Below are 23,673 nucleotides of genomic sequence, written 5' to 3' on the forward strand. Positions count from 1 at the left end.
ACACTACGCCTTCATTTATAATACACAGATGACGCCACCTGACTTTCCCTTCTTCGGAGGCGGGTAACGTCAGCACCACCGTCACACCGGACGTCATTGCTGACGTACAATTCGTTCTCTTCATTTTGCCGTCCTCGTTCTCTTCGGTTTCGGCATCGTCGCAGCGATTGAGAGCTCCAAAAACCACACTGTTTCCGTCACTGCACTTCGAGATTTGCACTATTTCGCATCCGAAAGCGGCAGGGAAAGAACCGGAAACCCTGTAAGTGGTGGGGCAGGGCACGTTAGCAAGAGGAGAGCGAGTGTGCGTGATAAAGAATAAACACAAAGGCAGCAAGCTTTCCCCTGGCTTCCCGACCTCCTCCTCTACAGACTGCGGCGTCGACCAGGGCCTGAGGCGAGGGTGCGGAGAGACAATAAAAGACCGAAAAGCAGTGAGAGAGAGAAAGGTAGAGGGGGGGGGGGGAGACTCCGAAGAATCGAGAAGCACAAAATGTCGCGCGTAGCTCAGCGTACCGAGTCGTCGTTGGGCTGTTGCTGGCGCCGCGACTGCCGTCGCAGTGCCCGCGTCGCACCGGAGGATATCGCCGGTTCGGCCGGGGTGTGAACTCCGTGGCTTAGACGAGTGTGAGACTGAAGCGCGTGACGACTACTGTGCTCGTCGCAGTGGCCTCCATGAGTGAGTGACAAACGGACATGCGTCCTCGCCAACGAAGAGGGTCTCTCGTAAGAACGGTAAGGGCCTCCACTTTCACTTACTCCGCTTCTCCAACACCGTGCGGCCTCGGAAATCCCCGGCGGCGGGGATTAGGTCTAACGCCTTCGCTAATGAAACGCGCATTTGTGCTGTGGTGGTGTCGATCGAGGGCCCAACATTCGCGATTGCCCCTGTCCGATCGTGCGACTGTCACAGTCGTGAAAAGTGTTCGATGTGAGTGCAAATTGAACGGCAAGGCCGTTGTAACGCTCGCGTTTAGAAACTCCAGTTATTGGCGGCTGGGGTTCTGCAGGGAAGATTATTGTTTTTTTAAGTAGCTGGCCCCCTGGATTACCGAATGCCCGTGGTTGTTTCGGAGGGAACTGGTTCGAAACCGGAGTCCAGGGGGGGGTCTCTTCTGACTGGAGCGTTGGTTCCAGCTTTGAGGATCCGCGGCGTTATTTCTCGTGACAACGTTTCACGCTCGATACCGCTGACGACATCCTTGGAAACTTGTCGCGTACTTTTGGTGTAGGCCACAACGTCGGATATGTTTGCGCGCGGTTTTTGCGAGCAGGGTATTTTGCCCGAACGGCACTGCCTCGCCTTCCGCGTCTCCAGACACGGGACGACAAGCTTATCGGATGTACAAAAACGGGCAGAAAAACAAACGAAACGAGGAACTGAAAAAAAAAGAAAGAAAATGTGTTTTTCGCCGCGGGCTTATATTATGTGTCAAAGTCTGGGGGCGCTTGTCGGGCGCGCGTACCGAGCGATATTTGTTTTTGGCGATTCGTCGTGTTTTCGCATGGGTGAAAAGATGCTGCTCGAATCCGCTCGTCTGTCACAACGAAAAAAAAAAAGAAAGATGGTGTGTCTCCGTCGACATTACGCGTGATCAGCTACGTTTGCACGAACTCAATAACGTTGGGTCGAGTCGGCTTGTCGAGCCGGAAACCAGTCATCGTGGTTCATTTAAACGAAGCCATTTCGTATGTCAGTTAGGCAGCTCTTCGCCGTTGATGATCATGATTATGCCCATGCTTGGGTGACAATTGTCACCCCGAAAGCTTTTTTTTATTATTATTTGAATATAAGCAGAGTGTGTGGTAGTAAACAGTCACAGCAGTTTTGTAGAAGCAGTATCGGTCTCTGACTGAGCTTACAAGAATGTGCGAGAATATGCGTTTCTTTCGCGTTACACGAACGTAACTTTGGAGAGTAAGCTGCTTTAGGACAATTATAGCTCTAAAATGTTTTTTTTTTTTTTTTAAGTTAATGCACTACGAGTTAACCTTAAAAGATTTTGCGAGAAAACCGATAAACCAGTTTGAATTAAATTTGTTGCATCTGAGAAAGTTAAATTCTAGTAACTCTAGAAGAACCAGAATGACCTTATACGATACTAAAATTACCGACAATCGGTTAGCTAACGAAAGGACACAGAAACAATAAGTTTTTCCGCAAGTGTGCATAAAAAGTATATTACAGTTCAGTAAACTCCATCTCTTAGAGCCTCTCAAGTTGACAAGTATGACATGAATTTGCAAACTAGGTAGAATGATTACAGTGTTACCGATGGTTCTGCCATTTTATATATATAGGTGGCTATGGTTTCGCCAACGTTCTACTCGCATGTTAGCGGCATATTTCAAAGCGGTATATAATGCGTAAATTTTGTACACTCTAGATGTACCATTAGGCACATCTTACGTACAGAATTGCGATAACCGTTTCTTATTGCTAAGTTAGAGAGTCGTAAACTTCATACTCGAGTTCTTTCCTGAAATTTTCTACTTCCTGCAGTTACTGCGTATAAATTTAACTTCGAAATTTAACGGACATCGTCGAAATCGTTGCTGCGTGGCTTCCGAAAAAAAAAAAAAGAAAACGATTTTTCTGTTCACAAATACCGTGTCTCGCAGCTAACGTTATCCAAGCTATTACATAAGAAAAAAGAAAAACACGCTGCAAAGCAATTATGTAAGCTACGATGTTTGTTCGTCGCACCGTGTTTCTTTTTTCTTATGTAAGAGCTTGGCTAACGTTAGCTGGGACACCCTGTATTTAAATAGACGCTCTTGAGCGAAAGCTTCCTCTTGAACATTGCATAACATTACACGTTGCCTAGTATTAAACTAATTAAGCGGAATTGTACTCATTGCATTTAGCTGCATTGCGTTTAATTAATCGTTTCACCTTACCCACGTTATTTCACCCACGATACCGCGGATTACAGTCTTCCGGATCAGTCCAGTTTACTATCACTATAGACTAGGCACTATACTATCACACACTTCCCGTGATCTTTTCATTACGCCATCTTCCGAGTCAGATGTTTCGATCCCATCACGGGACACTTGATTTTTTTCTTTCTATCATTTTTTTTTTTTTTTTTTTTGTAGAGACCTGAAATGAAGCGTAACAGAAGCCTACCTGCCTCGAAGTGCATGGGATGGGCCAAAGAATAGTTCGGACTAAACTTGTGCGTTTTAAGGCGTATGTATTTGTTACAGTGGGGATATTTGTTGTTTCACTGCTTAATTTCGCAGACAACAAAGCCGGTCACTGGCGCGTCCGTAGAGCCAGTTTATACAGAAAACCTATCGCCACATATGTTTCGGCGAAGCAGGTGATTTTAAAAAAGGAGAAGAAAATTAGGTTCGTTGCGCCATTCCGAACCGACAACCATGAAAAATCGCTGGTGTCAAAAACAACATATTGTGCACAAAAAAAAAAAGAATACCAGTCAAAAACGACACATTTTGTAAAAATAAATAAATAATTAGTCACGTGCGGTAAAGCACCCGCTTACATCGAACGATGCATATGGATCTGCCAGCGGTGTTATTTCATCCTCCGAAGATGCTCGAGTTATGAATCTACCGATTAAAATTAATTGCTGAAACACTGGCGAAAGGTGCATCGCAAACGACCATGAATATGTAGAATATCGTTCATAGCAAACGCGTTTTAAGCTAATATGTCTCACAAAATTGAATTTCGCGCTGCACGCCTCAGGTAAAAGGTACATATCGTTGAAGAGAGAGACGGAGATTGCTTGGCGTCTTTTAAAAGGTTTTGCTAACGCGTGGCAGGAGACATATATTGGGCAGACGGGACGATACATACACTGTGGCCTCTGAGATTGCACCGGCGCGGCGTTACGATCTCGGAGTCCACGCGTAGGTGATCGGGCTCGGGAACATGACCTCTCAATCAGTAATAAAAGCGTCGGCAAATTTGCCGATGCGCAGCGCCGAGTGTTCTTGATACCCGGCAGTTTTAAATAGCGCATCCAGGGGGGGGTATGTGTTAATGCAAGCGGATCGCCGAACGCTTTTCTATTGTCGAGGACAGCCCATGAATTACACGCTTATATCTGCGCGTTCGAAGTAGTGATGAACAGGATACAGAGGCTTCTTCTATGACTAGCGATGAAGTTAGAAGGGCCTTGAAAGACATGACCAGGGGAAAAGCTGCTGGAGGTGATGGAATAACAGTAGATTTAATCAAAGATGGAGGAGATGTCATGCTTGAAAAGCTCGCGTCCCTTTATACGCAATGCCTCACATCTTAAAGTGTATCAAAAAGCTGGAAGAACGTCAACATTATACTCATTCATAAGAAGGAAGACGTTAAATAATTATAGACCCATTAGCTTGCTTTCAGTATTGTATCCAAGACAATTTCCAATAGAATCGGGGCAACACTTGACTTCAGCCGACCAAGAGAACAGGCTGGCTTCAGGAAGGGATATTCTACGATGGATGATATCCATGTCATCAATCAGGTAGTAGAGAAATCTGCGGAGTACAATCAACCGCGATATATGGATTTCATGGATTATGAAAAAGCATTTGATTCGGTAGAGATACCAGCAGTCATAGAGGCGTTGCGTACTCAAGGAGTAGAGGAGGCATACGTGAATATCTTCGCAAATATCTACAAGGATTCCACAGCTACCTTGGTTCTCCACAAGAAAAGTAGAAAGTTACGTATCAGGAAAGGGTCAGGCAAGGAGACACAATCTCTCCAAGGCTATTCACTGCATGCTTAGAAGAAGTATTCAACCTTCCTTAGAACAAGTATTCAGGAGTGAGGATCGACGGCGAATATCTCAGCAACCTTCGGTTTGCAGATGACATTGTCCCATTCAGCAACAATGGAGACGAATTACAACAAATGATTGAGGACCTTAATAGAGAAAGTGTAAGAATTGGGTTGAAGATGAATATGCAGAAGACAGAGATAATGTCTTCTGCATATTGCAATGTCTTAAGACTGACAAGGGAAGAAGAATTCAGGATCGCCAGTCAGCCTCTAGAGTCTGTAAAGGAGTACGGTTATCTAGGTCAATTACTCACAGGGGACCCTGATCACGAGAAAGAAATTTACAGAAGAATAAAATTGGGTTGGAGTGCATACGGCAGGTATTGCCAAATCCTGACTGGGAGCTTACCACTGTCGTTGAAAAGAAAAGTGTACGATAATTGCATTCTACCGGTGCTAACAGATGGGCCAGAAACGTGGAGGTTAACAAAGAAGGTCAAGAACAAGTTAAGGACCGCACACAAAGCGATGGAACGAAAAATGTTAGGCCTAACGTTAAGAGACAGGAAGAGGGCGGTGTGGATCAGATAACAAACGGGTATAGCCGATATTCTAGTTGACATTAAGCGGAAAAATGGAGCTGGGCTGGCCATGTAATGCGTAGGATAGATAACCGGTGGACCATTAGAGTTACAGAATGGATACCAAGAGAAGGGAGGCGCAGTCGAGGACGGCAGAGAACTATATAGGTGGGGTGATGAAGTTAGGAAATTTGCAGGCGCAAGTTGGAATCAGCTTGTGCAAGACAGGCGTAATTGGAGATCGCAGGGAGAGTCCTTCGTCCTGCAGTGGACATAAATATAGGCTGATGATGATTATCTGCGCTGTCCAACGCAAACATAATTTGTATAGATCACAAGAAAATTTATTCACCCGTATACGGACTCGTACAATTGTGCTATTAACATAGAGTACAATATGCGCTGAGCAGTGATTTTGCTTATTTGCCTATAACGTTAAGCGGCGTTGTGGATTCAGAACTGGTTATTCCTTACAGATCTGCCTTTGTGTCACTAGTTTCAGGATGACACCTAAAGTTCTAGGGTGAATTTTATGGGTGATCGTGATATCACTGCTCACCGATAGGTAACATTTTAGCTTGAAACAACTACTTTTATTCTCCAATTAGCATATGTAGTATCTACATCAGCAGAGCAAAAAGTCATTAAGCTGTAAGCAGACTATTGCAGGCTCGGCTCTCAGAGGTGAAGGCGCTGCGTTTTGGGAGGAGGAGCTCGTTGGTATATTCTAGGTTGCTTGTTTTATTAAAGCAGTGACGCGTATGTTTGTTGCCGTGACGATATTTAGGTAGCGTTTGTAGTTTTACTGTGTACTTGTGTACAGACCAAGGGCCTGCACATCTGTATACTCCGTTCCATACATAGCAGTCAACGCTATGGAAGCTACGCAGGAAGTTGGGTCAAGAAAAGTTATCACTCCACTAAACAACTAAAATAAAAATAAATAAAAATTGGAGGACGCTAAGCTTCGCCTTTAAGAGTGGAATGCGATAGCATTCAAAGATCGCTGGCTGCTTATCAGGCTTTTTCTCGTATATTTAAATTACAGTCCGACGCTACCGCGTCTGTATAGGTTGTGGTTAAGTCGTACTTTGCGATTTTTCTGGCGGATTTTACTTTGGGAAATTCAATTTTTATTCACTAACGCCTTGCGCCACGCGAAGGGCCTGCCCGGTCGGGATGGTTCGGGATGATGTGGTTCGGCATGATTATTTCCGCCAACGACGCCGGCACTTACGCCGACGCCGGATTTTCTGCGACACAGGGCCCTTAACGCTGTCGCGTTAAAAATGATCTAAAACAACGCATTAGCAGCCGTACGCCACAGTGTGTGTGTTTCTAAGGATTAAAACTTGTTTCATTCAATACTAAGCCTACATTAAAAAAAAAAAAACAGTTGCGCACAATTGCGGTCAAAAAACATCGCACTATATCCAAGTGCGAACGAAGCCACTGCAAGAAGTCTCTCTAGCCTTCACAGCGTTGACTGCTTGTATGTAACTGACCGCGCGCTGTGTACCTATCACAAGTTGGAATCAGCTAGCGCAAGACAGGCGATCCGTCTGCGCTTATGTCCCTGTGCATAACAGCGCGTTTTATAGCGATAGCTCTACTACTCCAGGTACAAACTCAGAAAACGCCTGGTTCCGTAAATCTGACCTTCAAGCTCAGCCAAGGTCAAACTGGGACTTCGCCTGCCGCTACCGGCTGCTGCTGCGTACTCCGCGTGCGCGCTCATATCTTGAAAGCGATCTGTGATGTGGACAAATTGCGCGGGCCTCATCTTCAAAGCGATCTGCGATGTGTACAAAGTGCGCCGAGTGCTGGTAGCTTCGTATGCGCTGTGCTTTCGACGCTTACTTCGCGTTGAAGTTGAGACGCAGCATAAAGATCAATTCGCTCGCCGATGCTGCCGCGCCGAGCAGCGCCTGTGTGTTGTCTTGGGTTCATTTGTAGATGCGGTAGTTGCTGACGGCAAACGAACAGCTATCCTGCTATCATCGCTTGACAAACTTAGTGTAACCGCGTTCAACCACTGCATTTTTTAGGGGCGAAGCTCCTTAGGGTGTGGGTCTGTCCCTCCTCTGTAGTAGTAGTAATAGTCGTTGTCGTAGTCGTAGTAGGTAGCCACGTCTACTTTTATGAAAAAAAAAAAAACATCCGAAAGTTGTGTCGTAGCGCGCAATCGAACCAGAGACCCCTCGCTTCCGAACGCGCGGCGCTAACCACTACGCCACGAAGCGCACACGGACACATGCACCACGATGACAATAAATACCCAACATTAACGAAAGACTGCGCGTTTCTAACGCGTTTGTGCTAGCGCGTTACGGCCCGTGTAAGAAGCTGGTGTAAGACGCTGTGGCCTCTCCGCCTTACCCTCGTATTCATAAACGCTCCTCGACTTGAACTTGACTTGCCACCGCCTTGGGCAGCGCGTTCGAAACGCGTTGAAGGCGGTGGCAAGTCAAGTTCAAGTCGAGGAGCGTTTATGAATATGGGGGTTATGCTCTCTCAGCAGTCATGTGATGGCGTAGGCAAACGCGGTGCACGTTCCGGCATTGTAAACGGCTGCGTAAGACGCTGTGGCTTCTCCCCCTTACTAGAGAGTACTGCACGTTTCTAACGCGTTTGTGCTATAGCGTCCCCTTAAGCGGGAGATGGTGCAATTATAATGAAGGGCGCTGTTATAAAATAGGAATGACGTCACATATGGCGCGTGTCATTGGTTGAAGTCAATCGATCGTTCGATTTAGTGCGGCGAGACTGGGCGAATTACACGGAAGATTCACGGTTTACCGAAGATTCCCTCCGGAGCTTCGCCCACTCATCATCATTCACCCCGTGGATATGCGTTTTTTTTTTTTTTTTTCGTGTTATTGACACTCGGCCACTCAGACCGAGTCTCCGCCCTCCCGTCCGCCACAAGGGCCGAGGGAACGGTCATCAATGGCAGGAACCCGGGTCGAAACCCAGAGTCCCGATACCGGCTTCACGCTCAGGCGGAGACCCTCAACTCATCATCGTGGTCGAGTGTGCTCCGAGATCGCGGATGCGTCTCGGCGATCGTACTATAGAAATGATCCTATGAAGCACGATCTTGCCCAGCACATGTTGGACGACAGCTAGAGCCTCAAACCGTGCAGACAAGTTGCGCAGGTTAGAAGGCTTCTCTTTTCCTAGAAAACATGCTTCTATATAAAGTTTGCGTTGATCGAGTTAAACATTGTAATAAAACGCCGTAAGGAACATATGTTTATAATTCAAAAAGCAAAGTACCCCGAAGTCTTATTTCACAAATTAAGTAAACGATGGCGCATATCTTTCGCACGCCGCTACAAGTTTTGTTCGATAGCGGTCCACGCCGTGACCACGGTCGTGACGTGGGCGTTACCCACACCGTGGCGTCACAGCAACTGTTTGGTTGCGATCCCTACGTCACATGGACACATAGCTCTGGCCGGTTTGCTTGTTTATTTATTCATTTACTTTCTTAAATTAAAACCGGCGGAATCATATAGACCATTTTTGCGAGAGCGCCGCCATCTTGGGCCAGTGGCTCCATCTGTCGTCAGGCCCGGCAAAGGCACTGTGCTGGTGCATGCGGCTGGCTGCAGTGGCGCTTGGCTGCGCGAGAAAAGCCCTCTCTTCGCCGTCCTATAGAGTTGCTTCTGCTGCGTGCTTCTTTCTTAAATATTTTCCCGTCACATTGAGTGGTTGAGTTGTCAAAAGTAACAATTACGCTCTGTGTCGCTCCGTCTGGCGACATAGATTTCGGAAATGGTTTGGTTTAGTGGGGCAGATCCGCTCTGCTGCGTAAGAGCTGTCGGGCGGTTGCCTACAGTGCTGTGCAAAACACGCAGATTGCTGAGAAACTAGGTTGCATTTAGCTCGAAACGAGGAAAAATTGTTTATTTTCAAAGCTCCCCTAACTCGATTGCGCGACGGTGGTGAAGGCACGGGCCCTTAATTTGCATATCGGCGCCTTTGTATTGCCGATGAAATTCCTACCTACACCCAACATCCGACCGCCACGAAAACGGGCGAATTAAGAGCCGCACAAATCTATTCGCTTAAAAAAAATACTTCATCGTTCTACCCTGCATTTGTCTCTCGAGATCACAATGACCGCCGCCAAAACAAACAAAAAGAAAAAGAAAAAAAGACGGGCTTTATACCGGCAAAAGTTAATGGTCCTTAGGCATAAGTCGAGTTACTGTAGACGAAAGGTCGCGCGAGCGACCCCGCTCGACGGAGCCCGCGAGAAGTGAGCGCGATGTCGGTGCTGCCGAGCGAGTTTCGCGGAAGAGCCCGCGCCCTCGGTGTCCGCCCCACCCCACTGTACGACGACGACCACCGTGTGGTTGATAAACGTCAGCTGGGCACGCCAAGCGAGCCTCGGCACCGCTTTGTATGTATGTACACACATGGCCGGAATGGAACGCTCGTGGAATCCACTCCGGCCGTGGTATATATGCGACGCGCGAGTCTTCTGCGCCGTGCAATTATATATATATATATATATATACGAGGATCTTCTCGAGTGCGTTTCTATTGGTCCAAGTCACGGAATTTCCTTGTTCTGCCAGAACCCATCTACGATGAATGCTTATAATTCGCACTACGCACATATACTGTATTCAGCTTCCGTTACAGCCCACTGAACGGGACGTGACGGTGCGTCCATTTGGCTTCGTCGCTTTTGCAGCCAAGTGTATAAACTCCAAGAACCGGATTGGCTTCCGAGTTTTGAAAAGTTGATGCACAGAGCGGTCCGCTGATAAAGGCCTATAGATATGCAGCAGATAACATGTCGGCAACTCTGCCTCCTTCCGACAAGCATATGCAGTGCACTGACATTGCTTCCGCGCCATGTGTAACTAGGGCGCCAGCAAAGTGATAGCCGCAGATTTCAGTGTTCCCTAGTAATTTATGGGAAACCCTATGGTTATAGCATGGCCTCAGAGATCTGGCGGCGCGGTGTCTCTCTGCACCGCCCAATCTCGGAGGTCATAGTTTGAGCGGTTGTTCGTGGGCTTCCTGGTGCTTATGCAACGTCGGCTATCCTGGAAACCAGACCCTGAAAAGCTTGCGGTTCTGGCCATGGAAATAACTCTCCAAATTTAGCGGACACGGAAGACAATGGCGAGCAGCCGTATAATGCGCCGGAACAGAAGCCGCCGGGAGATTCTGGGTGCTTTTCACTAACGAGCTAATCACAATATTGAAAATCAGTTTCCTCATAACTTCGTAAGTTACGCATATTTGCACTCGGGGCATGCGGCACATTACGTTTATTCGAAAACGTAAGAAAACACGTCCTTTTTACTTTAAACCAACTTGAAAACGCGTTAATTGTTTCAAGATGTGCGATTAATTTTATCGAGTTTGCGCGTATCCTCTTTCACACCAACTCGGGGTCACTGTTTATGTACCGCTCTTCGCTGGAAAAGAAAAAAAAAAAAATCCTTGAGAATTTATCCGATGCTTGGCGAAATCGAACCCCGCGATACAATCTTATCTGAATATATGTGCAGACATGCATGCCACGCGCGAAATGTCACGGCTACGCTGTGCTTGTGTTGAGTCATCTTCGAGCGTTCCTCAAACCACCCGCGTGTTGTTGGAGGGAATGACAAACACTTTTCGAGACGCCTTTCTCTGGCAGCGAAAACGGGTAGTGTGGTCGTGTCTGCACCGAATGCGCCTAAACCTACAAACTTGTGACCAAAGCGGTCCCATCTCGCAAATAGCAACCCTTGTCGTGCGAACGTATGTTTCACTGTTATTGTAAGGTTTTTAAAGTGGAGATTGCTCAGCTGTGGCGCGTGTAATGTCCGATGCAATGCGTGGGGCGAAACTTCCGCGAAAAAGTGGCAACGCGTGGCCAATGCTCCCGAGCCATTTTTTTGACGAATGTATACGTATATACGCTAGACCGCAGCCAGTTTATTTTGACGAGCAGGATTTCGAGGAAGCCCACTTTAAAACGCTAATGGCTTGCCCAGCGCGTGTTAGCCGCGTAAACATCGTACGAGCTCCAGTTATACTTGTTTTGTAGCGAAGTTCGTTATTCGAAACAATCTACGAATGTTCGTAGATTGAAATGTTCAACTCAAATCGAGTATAAATGAATGGTAGAAAAATAGCTTTTGGAATATCGAAATGTTCCAATCAAATCGAATATGAATGTTAGAAGGAAAATAGCTTTTCGAATATGGAAATGTTCGAGTATGAATATCAGGAAAATAGCTCTTCGAAAATATCTCTTTCCTACTTCCAACTGCGCAGCCATTACCAACGACGTTCAGTACGGCCCACGCTCTTAAAAGGAACACCACTTATTATTTTAGCCCTAATTCTTGCAGCTCAGCTTGATATGAAGGCCTGCAGAATGTTTTCTTTATCAAAGTTGATGATCGAACTATTGAAATTATGTTCGTTGGAACACTACTGTGTTCCTTTTATAAGAGTGGACCGTACTGTATATACCATGGGCAAATACAGCGAAAAGCTGTGGGAGATTAGCCGACGCAAATCTTTTGTGCCCAGACAGTGTTTAAAGGCCGACTCCCACGCAATTCTGGATCGGACATAACGTGTAGTTTCGGATAGTGTATATAGGTAAAGCAGCCTCCGTGCAAAATTTCATGTTTACGGCCGTGCGGTTATGTGGTTATTGATTGTATTGATTTTTTGTATCTCCTCAATGATTATATATATATATATATATATATATATATATATATATATATACATGCACAAAAATCAGCCTCAGCGTGTATGTCGTCTTTATTTGCGCTTTTATATTTACTCCTCCGGTCCCAGGCGTTTTAACTGTCCCGTAAACTTTTGCCATGGACTGTACGTATATAAAGGGCAAGGCCGTCTGCTGCTGGTATTAACGAGTCTGACCTCAGCACGAGCCAGTGCATTGCGCGCGTGCGGGGGCGTAAACGCGGCCACGTACTGCATGCACTCCGGGCTTATTGACGCCGTATTTGATCTGACCGCATCGGCGTGTGTGCCTGTATAGAGGAGGGAGGGATAACATTTTCACCCTCTCCTCTTGATCGCCGACGGGGGCTGCACGTGCGTGACGGTTATTTACCGTGCGCGCGCACACGCTATGGCGTGGTCGCCATCCGATCTGTATATATGTATATACATGGTGTAATACACCCGCATGGTATATCAAGTCTAATGGAGAGATGCAGCCCGCCAAAGCATTTCTATGGGTGTCCTTGTTTTCTTTTTTGTCCTTTTTTCGCTGGATTCGTTCCCCCTCCCCCATATATGTTTCATTTAGTGTGTGTGTGTGTTTGTGTGTTTGCGCGCGCGTGCTAATTGTGTCGTCGCGTTCACCCCACCAGAACGGGGTCACACTCGTGTCCTAGTGTGTCGCGTTCTCTCCTGCCGCCGCTGCAATTATAGCGATGCCGAGGGAAGGCGGGCGCACGGACGGACGGGCGGTCAGAATGTCAGCGCCTGCAGCCGTCCCGACTCATACTGTTTTTCTTTTCTTTTTTTTCTCGCGGTAACGTCGATGGCAGTGGAATGGAAGCATAGAGGAAATAATAGCAGTCGTATACAGCTGTCGGCAGCCAATCGGCAGCGCGATCACGCGAATGTAGTTCGTGTCCCCGAGCCGCGTGTGCCTCCGCGTTAGAGCGTCGTCTGCTGCTCGAGCGCCAACACACGTCTCGTTAATGCTTCGAAACGTTGATGCTTCCACTTACTTCAGTATCGGGGTGACATATAGCATTCCCTAGGTACTTTCGCGCCCTGACACCACGTGATATCCGGTTTCGACCCAAATGGTGGCGGGGTCGAACCTTAATTGGTCTGCCTGCGCAACAGCCCGACACCCTAACCATTGGCCAACAATCATTTTGAGTGTGAAAGCATTATATAGCTCATAAAGCGGAAAGTCCGGCGGCGGGGCCGGACTTTCAACGTCCGGGGCCGGGTCGCAGCGCTGCCAGTCGGTGCGGTGATTTCGGTGAATTCTATCGGGCGCTCCGAAGGCCCACTCATAACATATATTAAAGCGGATTATGGTGGATTAAAGTGGATTAAGGTTGGTACAAATTAGAGCAAGGTAGATTAAGGTAGAGTTTTAATTTAAGGTGATAACTTAGTCATTATGCTTTCGCATTCATATCACGTAAGGATACTTAAGTGACTCAGTTTTTTTTTTAACACGAAAGTGTTTTATGCCGGGGTCCACCAAGACTTCACTGACGTATGTCCGTCACGGAAATACGTGACGGACATACGTCACGGAAATACGTGACGGAAATACGTCATAGAACATAATACAAAGAAAGAAACCAGAAGAAAAAGTTCCACAAACATGCAAAATTTGGAAATCGAACCCACGACCTCTCGGTCCGCGACGATAGATCGCCGAGCGTTTAACCCATTGCGCCACAAACGCATTTGCAGAGAGCTACACAGACGCGCCTTATATATCTAACACTCCTCCGTGTACCCGCGCTCTTGCTCGGGGCGGTGCCGCCGCCTACGAGCAGAAAAGAGAAGTACTGCATTATGACACTAACGCGCACCGACAGTGAACGCTTCGGTGGTCTCAGCACTACGACGCCTCGATGCCAGCATTCGAAGGGACGCTGGCATCAAGAAGCACTACCAACGCCACCTAGGTGGCGTTCACCGTACTCAGCACAGCGGAGCGTGGCCTCCGCAATTAGCTCTGAAAATGTTTCTGAAGTTGATCGCGGAGGCTGCAATTACGACGCGCTGTACGCGCTGATTTGACTCGGTGACGATTCAGTTACGTGCTTTGTCTTGCGCGTTGTATTAGTGTGTCAGTTACGTGCTTCGTCTTTCGCGTTGTGCTAGCGTGTGCAGCGTAGTGCAGCTTCCATATGCACGACGGTTGCTCATGGTCATCGACGTTGGTAGTCGTGATGGAGGAGACGTGCCACCAGGCGTCAGCGTGGGTGCATCAACGCCTAAGGGCGCTTTAGCCACAAAACACCAATAGACATTATATATCAATGTGCAATAAACATTACACTACTTCTGTGAAGACACGTTTCACTTTCGTGTTCTATACCGATTCCTATATAAGAGGGATCAACCACACATTTTTTTTTGTTCTTATTGCCGTTCTTCGACATATCATATTACATTTCTAAACAAACACGAAACGTCAAATAAATAATAAAAATATGTGTATTAATTGCGTCCGCCGCACTGGGGTGACGTTGTCATTGAAAATTCATTTAGTGTATGTAGTCAGAGGTTAGTCCCTGTTTAGCCACTCGATCAGGAACACGTTCTTGTACCTTCTGGGCCCGTATTCATAGAAAGTGTTCGTAAGAAAATATTCCAGCCAATCTTGACGCTGGAAATATTATTATCGAAGGCGACCGGCCGGACAACGGCAAATAGCACTTACGAAAGAGAAGCGTTCCGAATTCGACCCCTGTATCTCAATAAACCGTACAACCATTTGATTAATCTCTACTCCAGTGCACTGTTTATGCATCTTTTCCTCGTCACTGTCCGCGGTGCGCCTCGTGACGAAGGCAGGGCGAAACTGAACCAGACTGAACTATAACTCCATCTCACGAATCGTTTGCAGCGCTGCCGAAGGTACGAAGCGTACACAGGCAATATCCTTGCGCAGCGGTAATATAGTTCCTGGCGTAACGGTTAACGGCACGATTAGAGAGTTTTGTTTTTGCTTGGTATACATTACACGTTACAGCGATACGTGACGTGTTAGGAACCTCTGCGCATGCACGTCGTATATCGCGAATTCAGCAGCCGCTGAGCAGACGTCGCGGCGCGAATGAACACGTCTCGAGTTGGCATTCGGCCTTCCTATTGGCCGAGGAGGCGAGCGCCATCTGGATGCTGTTTTTGCAAGGAAGAAACCGCGGCGCGCCGCTGTATGAATTGAACAAATGCTGAAAAAGGTATTTGTGTTTGGAGTTTCGGCCTTAAGAGAATTATGTTATCTCGTATATTCAAAATTACAATCCGACGCTATCACGTCTGTAGGTTGTGGTTAGGTCGTACTTTTCGATTTTTCTGGCGGATTTTACTTTGACAAATTCAATTTTGTTCAATAACGCCTTGCTCCACGCGGAGGGCCGGCGCCGCGGGGGTGGTTCTGGATGATTTTTCCACCAACGACGCCGGCGCGCATGCGCCGACAAGCGACGCCGGATTTTCTGCGACACGGGGCCCTTAACGAAATCGACTTGTGAGGCGCGCGTCACGCGTCGCCGCCAAGGCGACGACTCTGCGCAGTCGGTTTTGTGTTCTCGGCTGGCGTGCGCCCAGCACGGCGTCTCTGCACAGATGCAGACGTCGTGAGCGTTATAGCGCACGCATCAGCGCGCACCGGAAGTGGCCGCAGGAAGTGTCAGCCGACGTGTATGCAACCGGAAGTTGGAAGGCGGGCGTCGTGACCGGACCACTGCCCTCGACGGGGGCGCCGTTGTTTCGCGGCCACTACAAGAAGGGAGAGACCCCTCCCTCTCTATTACCTTTTTTCTTGTTCACACGTTCCAACCACACCTGTGTCGCGCGTGCCCAGAATTTAAAGGGAGAGAGAGAAAAAAAATGTGGTTGATCCCTCTTATATAGGAATCGGTATAGAACACGAAAGTGAAACGTGTCTTCACAGAAGTAATGTTTATTGCACATTGATATATAATGTCTATTGGTGTTTTGTGGCTAAAGCGCCCTTAGGCGTTGATGCACCCACGCTGACGCCTGGTGGCATGTCTCCTCCATCACGACTACCAACGTCGATGACCATGAGCAACCGTCGTGCATATGGAAGCTGCACTACGCTGCACACGCTAGCACAACGCGAAAGACGAAGCACGTAACTGACACACTAATACAACGCGCAAGACAAAGCACGTAACTGAATCGTCACCGAGTCAAATCAGCGCGTACAGCGCGTCGTAATTGCAGCCTCCGCGATCAACTTCAGAAACATTTTCAGAGCTAATTGCGGAGGCCACGCTCCGCTGTGCTGAGTACGGTGAACGCCACCTAGGTGGCGTTGGTAGTGCTTCTTGATGCCAGCGTCCCTTCGAATGCTGGCATCGAGGCGTCGTAGTGCTGAGACCACCGAAGCGTTCACTGTCGGTGCGCGTTAGTGTCATAATGCAGTACTTCTCTTTTCTGCTCGTAGGCGGCGGCACCGCCCCGAGCAAGAGCGCGGGTACACGGAGGAGTGTTAGATATATAAGGCGCGTCTGTGTAGCTCTCTGCAAATGCGTTTGTGGCGCAATGGGTTAAACGCTCGGCGATCTATCGTCGCGGACCGAGAGGTCGTGGGTTCGATTTCCAAATTTTGCATGTTTGTGGAACTTTTTCTTCTGGTTTCTTTCTTTGTATTATGTTCTATGACGTATTTCCGTGACGGAAATACGTCAGTGAAGTCTTGGTGGACCCCGGCATAAAACACTTTCGTGTTAAAATAATTGCCCTGAAAATCATCGACGATGATTGTCACTGTAAGCCCAACCCTTCGAAAAAAGCTATTCGTTTTTTTTAAAAGGAATGATGCCTATGATGGCGTGCATTTGTTGTGGTGAGGTAGCGATATTTTGGTAGCGATCGTTGTTTTACTGTGTTATTACGTAGAGAAGAGCCGTTGACCTGAACATATGTAGATAGTGCATGTCAACGTTACTAGAGCAACGTTGGTATAGGGGACTCCTATCTAAATAAATGGGAAAGGAGAAACCGTTTTTCTCGGCAACCAGTCCACCAACTTTGATGAGGTTTGCTGCATTTAAAAGAAAAAGTTGACTTCTAGTGACTGTTGGTAGCGAATTTCAGATTTAGGTCGTAAATTTTTTAACAAATATTGTTGAAAATCGCAAGTTTTCAGAACACGAAACTATCGAGTATAAAATTCTGCCACTCGGCAATGAAAGATGATATCACAATTCTGCAAATTGGATCTAATAGTACATCTAAAGCGCACACGATTGATGTATTATACGTGGATTTCAATATATACCGCTTATGTGTGAGTAGGACTTTTGCAAGGCCCTTGTAAACAATCCAACAAATTCACGTAAGATGTAAATTGATGTATCATATTTGTCCGCCGTGGCGTTGGTTGCCTGATAGCTTGGAAAGTATTGCCTTTCTGACGATGGATTTGGCTGGGAACTTCCACAAGGTGTGTTTATGTGATGGATAGGCCCCGCACTGTTTGCAAGTGCGGTAATACATGCAAGTTTGTGCCCCGCACTGCTTGCAAGTGTGGGAACATAGGAACGGAGAAATCGTTTTTATCGGCAACAACGGCACCAATGTTTGTCAGGTTTGTTGCATTGAAAAGGAAAAGTCTAAATTTAGTGACTCTGAAAGCAGATTTTTTTCCTTTCTTTTTTTTTTTTTTTTTTTTGGGGGGGGGGGGGGGCGAGAGGGGGTATATGGCCACCTTCGGGTTCGGCCCATATTTTTTTTTTCTCAGACGGATTCCTCCAAAGTGGGAGCTATAGCCGTCCGCCTGCACTGCTGTCGCATTAAAACGATACGTTGGTCTACACGTGGGGTTAACAGGCACTGACCTATATATATACACACCACCGAGTGGAAACGGCATCGGCGCGCTGCTGCTGCTTTGACCCAGCTTGCGTGGTTTCTGTCGTCGCTTGACCTCGCGCATGTGGGCGTCATTACTGGACAGCCGCGCACACCCTGCAGAGCGCTTAAAGTGGTTGTTATTCTTAGAGAGATCCGGGGAGGAGGCGCGTGTCCGTGAGTGATCGAGCACGCCCTCTTCCGTGCCTTTTCAAACGAGCCGCCGGACGACCGTGCAAAGCCACTCTCCCGCCGCTGACCCTTATCTTCTATTTCCGGCGTTGAAAAAAACAAGAAACTCGACGCAGTGATCGCGATTCTTTTGTTTGCACACCATATGGGATCTGAACCGAAAAAGTTGTGAGTGTGTATAGAGGGGGGTCACGCCCTGCTGTGTTTCCTGCGTGTCGGAAGGCATGCGTGACGTCACTCCATCGCTATGTGTATTTGAGCACAGGCAACGCCTCCTAGATAGCACAAGGCCTGTGCGCTTTGATCCGTGACGTCATGCCACCTTGCCCGACTGGCATAGAATCTACTGGGGATGCTCCCGACTAAGCCGCGGTGATTTTGACGTCACCGCTTTCGTCGCACCGGGCTTGACAGAGGAAATTTCGGTCGAAGTTAGCATGACGTCATAAAGCAGAGTGTATAGGCCTGCCATCTAGGAGGCGTTGGCACAGGTCGCTTCTTTATATGCTATTTTCTCTGGCCAACGGCGCTTCGTCGATGATGATGATGTTTAATTAGATCCCATTTGTAACGGGGTGGAGACTAATAGTCACATAGCCTGCTTGATCTGGTCAGGTTTTACTACATTTATCGCCGTCTAGCTTGTGGCCTATTTAAAACCTCTACCATTATATTGTACCATTAACTACACTTGCATTGACTCCGGTTCTATTAATATATTCCCTCCTTTCCTTCAGCCAATGTTCTAATCGTCTCTTACTTATCTCGACTGCTGATCAGTTAATCCTTCCATCTCCTTTAAACCCCAACGCTTCTGGAAGGTGGACACTCCTACGGGTCTTGCTGGGTGAATATTTTGGCATTGCATTAACATGCGGCGAGGCGTTTCCGGACTTTCTTTCCAGAACACGCATGCACGACTGATCCTGTTGCAGATACAGTCCAACCCGGATATATCGAATCTGAAGGGGCTCACAAAAAGTTCGATATATAGGTAATTCGATATATAAAATAAAAAAATACCAGAAAACGTGGCCAGCTTGCACTAGTGGTGGAAGGCTAGAGTAAACATCGGAGCTGGTTATCGACCTAGCTTCTTCCAGGTTTTACTATAGGCTTGGCTAATGTTTTCTAGGAAATGCTAATTAGTGCTGCTAGGCACGGTATTCCGAATCGGCTCGTCGCCGACGCGCAGATTTCGCTTGGCCACGTGACGCGCTTCAAGATGAGCGGCTTCTTCTTCAGGTGTCCGGATCTGCTTTGGTCGTCATATGTCAAGAGTAATGTACTCGCCACAGTCAACGAGAGTTCTGCCGCCGGCCCCGGCGGCTCCGAGCTTTAGCTCCCCGGTGACGCCACGGCCAAGCTGCGCCTCCACACTTGCCGGGGCGTGGCTGGTCGAAACCTGCCGAGCCTGCCACCGAGAGGTGTCTGCTGCAGTCACGGACACCGCGCGCGTTCGGCGCGAACGCGGAGAAACGGGGCAACGCGGAAGGCGTCGGCAGCAGCTCTGCGCGTTGCCACGTTGGTGCTGCTACAATTTGTCTCGCTCGCTCGCTCTCATTTTCTCTTTCTCTCTCCCGAACATGTGCACGGCACGGAGAGGAGGTGAAGCACCCGCCGCTTCGCGAGGTAGTTGCTAGGCAACCCAGGTGACTCATCGCTCAGGGATGTTTTTTCGGTCAACGAGCACGGTTTTACGGATAGCTTGTACAGCTTCGCTGTTAAAGATTTCAGGGGAATTTTAGTGATTTTCGTTATACACAATAATTCGTTATATGTGGGTTAGATATATCCGCGTTCCACTGTATTTACTCTGGTGTGTTTTTATCCTCATTGTTACTCTGGTGTGTTTTTATCCTCAGTGTTAATTATCATATGCATTATCCCTCCAGATATCTTTCCTTCCATTTTCGTAAATCTTTATTTGTTTAATCTTTATCTTTATTTTCGTAAGTCTTTATTTGTTTGCATCCTTTGCAACCAATTTACCGTCTCTGTTTATATCACTGTTTACACTTCCAATTACCTTGTACTTGGTTGCCAACTTTCATGACCTCTTCCTCTATGCATCTTGCGCTGCCACAGACTCGTAGCGTGCTACGAGTCTCTTTTACTAACTGTGCCTATATGTTCTTTCCCCTGAAAGTTTATTTTTTATGCTTCCTTTATTTTTCACTCATTCGCTGTAGTTAATGCAGGCACATCCAGGACAATGGGCTTCGAGAGATGTCATGCGCATGCGCAATGAAAGGCACGTATTTTACCGAAGTTCTTGACATGTCACACGTACAAAAGACGCGCGCGCTGTGAATGTACTTTTTATCTACGCAGTAAAAAAAATCAGATTGAAAATTAAAAATGCATTTCATTGCGCATGCACATGACATCTCTAGAAGCCCATTGTCCCGGCTGTGCCTGCATTAACTACACTTTTGAAAGACATTTGGCTAAAGAGATGGTCATCATGGCATACATGTGCGCGGAACAGTTTGCATATAAACCTCTTCGAACAGAAGAAATTGTAAATATGAATATAAATGCATCGGAATTTTTGAACCACTTTGACTATGCTCATCACGGCATATTGATTAATCAGTGGAGCGGTGAACTTGCGCAGACGGTACAGTGTGTCGTTCAGCCTCTCCGTAAACAGTTCCCCGGGGAGGGGGAGGGGGCGCTTAAGAAAACAGTTCTCAGCATTGCTTGTGGAAGCTTTAGCTTCAGGTTGAGGATTCCCTAATTGTTTGTCCACTCCTGCTCACTAGGCATCTCGGAGGCACATATGACACGCGAAAGGACTTCAGGAGCCAATGAAAACACTCACAGCTGTGCCTGGGCAGCGTGACGTAACAACATCAAAAGAAGAGAAAAGGGAACAGACAGGACATGCGATGTCCTCGTCCCCCATGTTTTGCCCGTGTTGAATCCGCACCAATGCGCCTGCGACGCTAGAGTTTCCTTCAAAATGGTCACGAACACGGCACCAGGATGCGCCTTCAGACCGGACAATCAGCCACTTGCCGCTCCTGTAGTCCCGTGAACCAGCTGTTGGATGAGCAGCACGCTGAGCACGGGAGAAGGGCGATAGCGACCCTGCACCGAGGCCTCATGATTTGGACGCCTGGCGCCTTCCCACTGGGGGGTGCCTCACATTGCAGTCGTTACTGATTTTCTACGCGATGCAAAAATGGTTGACAATTTTTTTTTTGAACCGGCGTCTTCCTTTTTCCTTCCCCCCACTTTGACGGACGTCTTCCTGGGGAGGGGATGTGTTATTATTATATTATTATATTTAAATAAACTCAATCACCTACCCACCCAGTCATTTAGTCATCGCCCATGTGATTCTACAGCTTACTATTGCCTAGTATACGTGGCGCAAAGTGTGAATGATTTTTCTTTGTTTCGTTTGCTTCTTGCAGGTAATCCGGTTCTTGAAACAGTAGCATCGTTAGCTGGGGCCCGGACCATTTGAAGCGATTTGGAGAGGGAAAAAAACTGCGCGACAGCATCTACAGACATGGGGAGCTGCGTTTCGGCCTTGTCAAGTGTCGGCGGAGACCGGAGTCGTCGAGAGCGGACGTTTCAGGTGAGGAGCTTTAATTTAGTCCGGTAGTATAGCGCAAGCCGGGGGCCCTAACTCCGGCTTCCCTGATTCAAGGACTTAATTGCCGCGTAGCTGATTGAGGGTATAGGTTGTCTCCAAAACCCAACAGGAAGAACGCTGGACTTGCAACTAAGTTTTAATTCGAGAGATAATCCCACCGATCGCAACCACGAATGCGGAAAAATAAAACAAAAAAGTGACAGGCCTGCGCGGCACACGCAGCACAGTCACAGCGTAAGCTGGGTGGAGCGGCTCAAGAGTAGCTGCAATTTGGGCACCACGCACAACAGGGTCTCGCGGCAGTATGTTCGCCTCGTTTTGACGAGAACGATCTGAACTGCCCGCCCGGCGTCGACGGCGAGCTGCGGCTTGTAATGCTCTCTGCACAGCAATGTGCTGAGCCCGATCAAGTCTTACAACTGCAACTTACATGTCGGGTGTGCGGCGTTTGCTAACTAGATGGCGCCACCATAGTGGCGGAGGCTCGCGGGTCGTCTGCCCCTGCGCGCTTGGGAGCGTTTTAGGGCATCTTTTCGCTACCCGATAGGAAGCGCTTGCATGGCTCAGTGGTAGAGTATCCGCCTCCCACGCAGCGGGCCTGAGTTTGATCCCGGCGGAGAGCGGGTACTTCTTTCGCATTTCGGGCGATAGCGGTTACGCGGCGGCGGCGGCCACGGCGGAAAACGACGCGAACCGAAACGGCTATTGGAATGAGCCCATAACAGCTTAGGCTGTAAAATCAAGCAAAAGAAATGTTAAACGGCAAATGAACACTTGAAGCTCTTTATCAGTGAGCTGCACTTAAGGCTCACTTATGCAGTCCAATTTTCTTATATGAAAAGCTTCGCATAGCTCCATTTCTAGCCTGTTTCCCGCGGGTACAGGATGAAATCTGCCACAGCATGTGCTAGCTGCAACCGTAACTCCTCGCATGTGTTGATCGTAGGTAGGGAGCGAAACAAACTACCTTAATAGACAACTACCAAGTGGCCTAAGCTGTCGTGGTCGTCCCATCCTCGTCATTCCATCGAAATTATGCCGTTGTCATTCAATCGTGATTAACGCCGCCGTTGCCATGCCATCGTCGTCATATAGTCTTCGTGCATTCTTTGTCATACCATCGTCGTGGTGCCGTCATGGACTTGTCATTCCATCGTCGGCATACAGTCGTCGTCGTGCCACTTTCCTCATTTCTCCTTCATTCCATCGACGTCATACAGTCATCGTGCCAATGTCATCATACCTCTGTCATTCCGTCGTCGTGCCACTGTCATACCTCCATCATTCGATCGTTGGCATACAGTCGTCGTCGTGCCACTGCCCTCATACCTGTCATTCCATCGTCACCATATAGTCGTCGTGCCACTGTCCCCGACTCCCCATACCTCCTTTGTCATTCCATTGTCGCCATACAGTCATCGTGCCACTGTCCTCATACCTGTCATTCCATCGTCACCATAGTCATCCTGGCACTGTCCTCATGCCTCCATCATCACCATATAGTCGTCGTGCCACTGTCCTCATACCTCCTTCGTTATTCCATGGTCGGCATACAATCGTCGTCGTGCAACTTTCCTCTTTTCTCCTTCATTCCATCTACGACGTAGTCATCGTGCCACTAGCCTCATTCATCCTTCATTCCATCGACGTCGTACAGTCATCGTGCCAATGCCCTCATACATCCTTTGTCATTCTGTCGTTGCCTTATAGTCGTGCCACTGTCATACCTCCTTCGTCATTCCGTCGTCGACATACAATCGTCGTCGTGCCACTGCCCTCATACCTGTCGTTCCATCGTCACCATATGGTCGTCGTGCCACTGCCCTCATACCCCCTTCGTCATACCGTCGTCGGCAGTCGTAGTCGTGCCACTCTCCTCATGCCTTTCTCATTCCATCGTCGCCAGTCGTGCCACTATCATACCACCTTCGTCATTCCGTCATCGG

At 47.9% G+C, this 23,673-nt stretch overlaps 1 protein-coding gene and 1 non-coding gene across 4 annotated transcripts in view; one reads left to right on the forward strand and one right to left on the reverse strand.

Annotated features, from left to right (window-relative positions):
- Positions 1 to 199: 199 nt before the first annotated feature.
- Positions 200 to 23,673, forward strand: part of LOC119463380 (fibroblast growth factor receptor substrate 2) — a 34,181-nt gene continuing 10,707 nt past the window's right edge. The window contains exons 1-3 of one of the 3 annotated variants that reach the window (XM_049656079.1): positions 201 to 735; positions 3,103 to 3,167; positions 21,543 to 21,709. In XM_049656079.1, the coding sequence (XP_049512036.1) occupies positions 21,641 to 21,709 (69 nt within the window). In that variant the 5' untranslated portion in view covers positions 201 to 735; positions 3,103 to 3,167; positions 21,543 to 21,640. Of the gene's footprint in view, positions 736 to 3,102; positions 3,168 to 8,206; positions 8,491 to 21,542; positions 21,710 to 23,673 lie in introns of those variants that run through there. The other 2 variants (XM_049656081.1, XM_049656080.1) reach the window with 2 other exon arrangements.
- Positions 8,221 to 8,433, reverse strand: LOC119465416 (small nucleolar RNA U3). Its single transcript, XR_005194855.1, has one exon. It is a non-coding gene; the product is annotated as a small nucleolar RNA U3 (small nucleolar RNA).

The sequence above is a fragment of the Dermacentor silvarum genome, chromosome 9, assembly GCF_013339745.2.
Source record: "Dermacentor silvarum isolate Dsil-2018 chromosome 9, BIME_Dsil_1.4, whole genome shotgun sequence".
Lineage (NCBI taxonomy): Eukaryota > Metazoa > Arthropoda > Arachnida > Ixodida > Ixodidae > Dermacentor > Dermacentor silvarum.